This window comes from Nuphar pumila, chromosome 11, assembly GCF_984573655.1.
Source record: "Nuphar pumila chromosome 11, dmNupPumi1.hap1.1, whole genome shotgun sequence".
NCBI lineage: Eukaryota > Viridiplantae > Streptophyta > Magnoliopsida > Nymphaeales > Nymphaeaceae > Nuphar > Nuphar pumila.
In genome coordinates this window covers 51,438,475-51,446,034 of record NC_143259.1, presented here as the reverse complement: position 1 = coordinate 51,446,034, position 7,560 = coordinate 51,438,475, and the positions used below count along the sequence as shown (strand labels likewise).

At 40.8% G+C, this 7,560-nt stretch overlaps 1 protein-coding gene across 1 annotated transcript; it reads left to right on the top strand.

Annotated features, from left to right (window-relative positions):
- Nucleotides 1-6,592: 6,592 nt before the first annotated feature.
- On the top strand, nucleotides 6,593-7,137 carry LOC149822372 (uncharacterized). The gene is made up of 3 exons (XM_089980275.1): nucleotides 6,593-6,655; nucleotides 6,742-6,872; nucleotides 6,984-7,137. The coding sequence occupies exons 1-3, from the start codon at nucleotides 6,593-6,595 to the stop codon at nucleotides 7,135-7,137; spliced, it is 348 nt and encodes a 115-aa protein (XP_089836401.1).
- Nucleotides 7,138-7,560: the final 423 nt, after the last annotated feature.

Here is a 7,560-nt window from a genome sequence, read left to right as displayed (position 1 = left end):
GACTCGCTTGCACTACTTATTCGCTTGCACTGCTTATTCACTTGCACTACTTACACGCTTGCACTATTTTACCTCGTGCATTGCTTACCTGTTTGACTGCATATTTGCTTTAAACTGCGCAACCTGCTGAATTAAATGTACATAATTTAGTTTCCTGCAGTCTCTCTTGTGCACCTACTAATTTTTTGCGAAACTAACCCATTCTATGGGTACAGGTGATGATTAGGTACACCACAGGTGATGGCGCGATGGCAAGATGGCTCCAAGACGTTCTTCTTCCTACTCTTAGCTCGCGTCCTGATGTTTGGGTGTTTTGTAACGGATTTTCCTTGGAATATCCGAATTTTGTACTATTTGGAGAACTTCTTAAATGAAAGTGGCTTTTCCAAGTGTTTGCAAGTAGCATGGGTTGTGCGTTTTGGTCCTTTTAGCTAACGCGCCCAAAGTTGTCAGCTTATCTTTCTGAAATTAATAAAAGAATAGTCTTCCGTTGATTTTATAAACCATCTCTGAGATAAAGAGATCTCTTTTTAGTCTGTTGTCTGTTCTTCTGAAATGTTTGCAAGTTGGAAATTTTGGGGCGTTACAAAAACAAGGACGGACTCGGCCTCAACTTGTTGACCGAGTCCGACTCTGCGTTGACCGAGTTCGGGCCGTGTCCGAAGCCGCACTCGTGTTGGGGCGGGTCGACTCGTGTGCGGCGCCTCCCTAACCGAGTCCGTGTGACATAGCTTAAAATGAATGTATCGTGTTTGGGAATATGAATTCATCTTTTTAAATATGCTTGTGATGTGTATAAATATGATGTGATGGTGTTACACACGAAATTATTGAATTGTCAATTAATGCATAATAGTTGAATAAAAGTATGTAAATTTGAATTATGCAAGTGACATAGACTTTGATATCACGCATGAGAGCATGCAAGTTTAAGTTATGCAAGTGGCATAAACTTGTGATTTCATGCATGAGGGCATGAGAGGGTTATCTTGTGAGAATATAATGCTTGGCTCTAACCTATGAATTAATAATGAAGATAACCTCGGACTATGGGTCCATTTTGAGGCGCTGGCAAGGTTGGGCTCTCTGAGATGGCTGGATCCGTTCCGATCTCGTGTCCTTTCGGGAGAGGGAAGGGCGGTACAAGTCTCGTGGGACATGTGTTTCGAGGGCTGAAGGCGCCTCTTGTTCTCGTCCCACGGAGGTTAGGGGACATGTCTACCAATGAGTCCTAGGTGGTAGTACCACAGTGTAAAATTGTCTATGAAGAGACAATACGCATACAAACATAAATACTTTATAAAAGAAGTGTACGAAAACACCCTCACAACACTTGAACGAAATACGCAAAAAGCGTAAAAGTAGCAAACATGCAATAATGCATGTATTGATAAAAGGAACAAATGCTTGAGACTCTCAAGCTTAGGAATTACAAAGGGGGAACACCCCTATTTATACAAGTGCCAAAAGGTGCAAAGGGGAGGGCTCCCAAAGGAGTCGTTGGGGAGCCCCCAACGACTCTATTGGGGGACCCCCAATGCACTTTAAATAATAAAAATAAAAAGAATAAAAAAGTAAAAAAGAATTACAAAAAAATAAATAAGAAAAATACAACATATTCCAAATGGAATATGCGCAAGATAGGAAATTACAAGAATACTCTTTTTGGGTAAAAAATAAAAAAGGTATATAAATATATATATTTATATATATAGAGATATATGTACATATAATATATTATATGTATATGTATCTCTATGTATATAAATATATATATTTATATTTACAATAATGATTTTAGGAGATACATTTTAACACACAACTCTGCACAGTTAGGGATGCATGCCCGATTTTTCGTCGGCGATTTTGGTTTGGCGTAGGCCAAGACTTGGGACCATAGGTTCGTTTTTCCAACCACTGCGCTGCAGGGTTGAATCGCTTGGGAAAGACCTAGTTAAGTCATATGAGCGCAATACAAAATACATAGAATAATGATAACTGTTTTCATATGCATTCTCATATATTGTGAATATGTAAAGACTTTTAAGTTGGCATGATTATCGCATTTAAATTTTGTTACACGTGAATGCAAAAGGCATGTTTATGCTTGGTCACATGATTTGACCTATTGTTACAAGCCAAGGGCTTGATTGATGCACGTGAGGTGCTTGTGTGTGCGAGGGACACAGGAAGGGTCAAGATAGAACCTGTTCCATTTTGATATTTGAATTGCAAAGTTCACAATTTTTCTGATAAATGACATGTGAATTAATAATTGAAATAACACATGCCTTAGTCATATGTTGGGCATGAGCATGTTTTTTGTTGAGCATAAAGAAAGTAAATTGTAACATCATGATAGATTGCATTTTTGTTTCACTTTGGAGTATGCTACAAACTGTTAGTTTCATTCATTTATGCAAATGATTATGTATATGAATGAATGTAAAATGGAATGCCATGAATTAAAATGTGAATGAGTTTGAGTTCCCATGCACATAAATGATGTAATTATGAATGCTATGATATGAATGATGGTTTATGTGAATGGATATCATGTTCTTGCTGTGTTGTGGATTCCCTTGACCCTCATTTCTAAAATGATGAGAATTACACTTGATTGCACCATTTCAACTTGAATTGTATTATTCAAGTTTAGTTTTAGTTTTCTACGGGCATGTGGTTGATGCCTTACAATATTTACAAATAACCTCGTGGAGGATTGAAGCGAAGCGCGGGTTGCTGCGTGGCTGAAGGCTTCACTCTTACCTAGTATGATTTTTGATGGGGTCAGTCAAAAGTTTTGAGAGTTAAAAACTTGTGTAAATTTTACTTTTTGTCTAAATCCTTATATTTAAAGAAGTGCAATCTTTTTGGAATGGGAACATTTTTAAATTCTGTCATTTCATTTCTATTATATCTTGCATATGGTTTAGAACTTTAAATTTTGATATAACTCCTCAATTATCTTAAACCTAGATACATTTTGTCCTCCACATTTCCTTTTTGACATGTGAGAGTAATAGACCTAATCAAGTTGTGCCTATGGATGATTATGTACTGGAAGACTAATATACACTCGCGCTTGCGCTGAGGTAGGCCGTCTAGTATTTGGAACAGTTAGAATGTGGTCATAGATGAACTTGTTGGCATATTACTTTTGAAAACCATGTGAATTGTTTATATAAATAAAAAGTTTTAAATTTTTCTCAAAATTTGGTGTTGGGAAAGTTTTTAAAAGGTTGGATTTTTGAGGGACGTTACAGTTGGTATCAAAGCAAGGGTAAGAGTGACCTCAAGTCGCGAGCAAGACCTCCTTCGCAGGTATGGTATCTGTTATGTAGTTGTTGAGATACAGTTGCATATTATGTTATATATATTGTGAAAACATATGATGTTTGCTGAAAAACCTAGAAATATACTAGGGCTCACTATTGTTTTGTGCGTGGTTGCTTGCCTTTCAGACAACATGGGCAAGATGGTGACTTGATCCAAGGCACTATTCTAGTTACGGATTGAGCCACTCTAGTGTTATTTAATAGTGGAGCAAAACATTCCTTTATGCCTGCTCGTTTTGCTAATAAGTGATTATTGCCGGTAGAATCTTCTAAGCATGTGCTCGATGTTAGCAATCTTATAGGGGATACTATATTTATGCTTATTATTTGCCTCGTTTGTCTGTTGAGTTGGGTAGGCAAAATCTGCCTGCCAACCTGGTTGTGCTTGACATGACTGCATTTGATGTTATTCTGGGCTTGGATTGGCTCTACGAGCACTATGCCATTATCCGTTGTCATGAAGGCACAATGGTCCTATTAGAGATGGCAGTGGACCGGGGGAAAGCGGGGCCCTACCCCGCCTCGCCCCGTTTGGACCGAGGATGAAGGGTATGAAACGGGGGTGGAGGCGGGGATGAAGGGTATGAAACGGGGGTGGAGGCGGGGATGAAGGTTAAAATCCATCCCCGTTCGGGGATGGAGGCGGGGATGGACATATACTTTTCCCCGCCCCGCCCCGATCCCCGCCCCGACCCATCCCCGTCACTTTTCCTTGCAATATCTCAGCCCCGCCCTGCCTCATCCCTGTTTGAACCGGGGATGGAGCGGGGCGGGGGTGGAGACCTTGTCCCCCGCCCCGCCCCCACTGCCATCCCTAGGTCCTATCACGACCTGATTGTCCTGAGATTGCTTATCGTGTGTTTAGACCTTCTTTGGGACATCATGTTATTTCATCTCTGAAGGCTCAAAGGTATGTGAGTAGAGGAGATATTGCTTTTCTTGTGTGTTTAACTTCTGAGGAGCCTAAGGTTGCATTTTTAGAGGAGTTGTAGGTAGTGCGTGACTATTTCGATGTTTTTTCGGACGAATTGTCGGGACTTCCTCCTCTTCGGGACATTGAGTTTGTCATTGAGCTTTTGCTTGGGACTGCTCCAGTCTCCAAGGCTTCGTATCGTATGGCGCCAATTGAGTTGGAGGAGTTGAAGAAGCAACTCCAAGAGCTTTTACAACACAGTTTTATTCGACCGAGTGTGTCACCCTGGGGAGCACCCGTTCTCTTCGTAAAGAAGGATGGATCTATGAGGTTATGCATCGATTATCGAATGCTTAACAAGGTCACTATTAAGAACAAATATCCTTTACCCCGTATTGTAGACCTCTTCGATCAGTTGCAAAAGGCAAGGGTGTTTTCAAAGATTGATTTGAGATCTAGGTGTTATCAATTGCGAATTAAGGCAGATGATATATCCAAGACTGCGTTTAACACTCATTATGGGCATTGAGTTCGTGGTGATGCCATTTGGACTCACAAATGCCCCAACCACATTTATGGATATGATGAATCACATTTTTCAACCTTCTCTAGATTCTTTTGTCATCGTGTTTATCTGCGACATCTTGATCTATTCAGAGAATGAGGTTCAACATCAAGAGCATCTACGTGTTGTTTTGGGGATTCTTAGGGAGCATCAGCTCTCTGCTAAGTTATCCAAATGCGAGTTTTGGCTTAGACAAGTCTCTTTCCTTGACCATGTGATTTCCGCGGATGGCGTGATCGTAGACCCCGCCAAAGTTGAGGCAGTGTTAGGTTAGCAACAACAACAGCAAAATGTTTGAGATATTAGGAATTTTCTTGGTCTGGCTGGTTACTACTGACGATTTATTCAGGATTTCTCTCATGTTGCTTTGCCGTTGACGAAACTTCTGAGGAAGGGAGTCAAGTTCGAGTGGTCAGATAAGTGAGAAGAGAGCTTTCAGATGCTTAAGCAGAGGCTCACTTCAGCTCTAGTTTTGTCTTTGCCATTAGATAATGACAGTTTTGTGGTTTTTTCGGATGCTTCTCGCACGGGTTTAGGATGTGTCCTAATGCAGAATGGTAAGGTTATAGCGTATGCATCACGTCAATTCAAGGTTCACGAGCGTAATTACCCGACACACGACCTTGAGTTGGTCGTTGTAGTCTTCGCGTTGAAGATATGGCAACATTATTTGTATGGCGAGCAGTTCGAAGTGTTTACCGATCACAAGAGTTTGAAGTATTTGTTTTCGCAGAAAGAGCTAAATATGCGACAAGATAGATGGTTGGAATTCATTAAGGATTATGACTTTTCTTTGTCTTATCATCCAGGTAAGGCAAACGTGGTAGCTGATGCACTTAGCAGAAAGACTACTAGTGTTCTATCTAGTTGCCTTAGTGGAGGATGAAAGCTACTAGAGGATTTTATTGCGTGGCGGCCCTTTGCTGTGGGCCAGGGCACGATTAAGCTTGCTAGCCTAGTCGTGCAATCAGATATCTTCGACAGGATCATCGCAGTGCAGTTGAAGGACCCTTAGTTTGAGAAATTGAAGGCCCTTACCCTAGTGAGCGACACCTCTTTCCACCTTGGAGAGGATGGAGGTATCCGTATGAGAGACCGTATTTGGGTACCCAGCGATCTTGATTTGAGGCATGAGCTCCTTGATGAGGCTCATAAATCCCGATATACCATTCACCCTAGTACGACCAAGATCTTTAAGGACCTTCAGAAGAGGTATTGGTGGAATGGCATGAAGAAAGATGTTGCAGCTTACGTTTCGCAGTGTTTGACTTGCCAGCAAAGCAAGATTGAGCATTAGAGACCCGTGGGTCTATTGCAGCCTATAGAGATTCCGCAGTGCAAATGGGAAGAGATCACGATGGATTTTGTCTTAGGACTACCCAAGACTCGTCGTCAGCACGATGCCATTTGGGTAATCGTTGATAGATTGACCAAGTCAGCTCATTTCTTTCCTATTCGTGTGACTCAGACTCCTGAGAGTCTTGCAGATCTATACATTAAAGAGGTAGTTTGTTTGCATGGCGTGCCTATATCGATTATATCCGATCGCGATACTTGTTTTACCTCACATTTTTGGGGTCAATTTCAACAAGCTTTGGGTACGAGGTTAAAGTTTAGCACGACGTTTCACCATCAAACTGATGGCCAGTCTGAGAGGACCATTCAGACCCTCAAGGATATGCTTCGGGCATCCACTTTAGATTGGAGAGGCAATTGGGATAGTCACGTGATTCTCGCCGAGTCGCATATAACAATAGTTATCATGCGAGCATTGACATGGCACCCTATGAGGCACTCTATGGGAGGCCATGTAGATCGCCTGTTACTGGGATGATGTCGGTAACCATAGTGTGGAGTTGCCTATGGCAGTTTAGCAATATACAAATCAGGTACGAATTATTCGTGATCGTTTGCGCACAACGCAGAGTCGTCAGAAGAGCTACACAAATCGTCGCCGTAGAGAGCTTACTTTCGAGGTTGATGATCTTGTGTTCGTCAAGATCTCTCCTACAAAGAGCGTTTTTTGTTTTGGCAAGAAGGGTAAACTCAGTCCAAGGTATGTTGGTCATTTTAGGGTTTTAGAAAGGGTTGGTAAGGCAGCCTATCGCGTGGAGTTACCACCGCAGTACTCATAGATTCACGATGTTTTTCACGTGTCCATGCTCAGGAAGTATGTTCACGACCCTTCTCACATCATTCAGTACGAGGATGTGGATATTCAGGAAGACCTATCTATTGTCAACAGGCCAATTTGCATTATTGACAGGAAAGAACAGGTTCTACGGACTAGGACCATCCCCTTTGTCAAGGTTCTTTGGTAGCATCATGGTATCGAGGAGTGCACTTGGGAACCTGAAGCAGGAATGAGAGAGAAGTACCCTCAGTTATTTGTATTCGAGTGAAAATTTCGAGGATGGAATTTCTTTTAAGGGGGGTAGGATGTAAAACCTGTAAATTTTTTAAGAGAAAATAAATAAAGAAATCACTTTAATTCGAGTTAAAAATGTATTTTTATCTTTTATTGTAAATTTGATGTGTTTTATATGCTTAATTTTTATCTTTCTGGCAAAGAAGGGTAAAATGGTCATTTCAATCTTTGTCGTAAACAAAATCCTATTAAAACATTCAATTTAATCATTTTAATAAGTTATTAAACCCAATTAAGTGTTTTTGAGGTGTTTCAAACTTAACAAGATATATTTTAATGGTTCTCAAAATATTTTCTTAAAAATGGTATTTTGGTC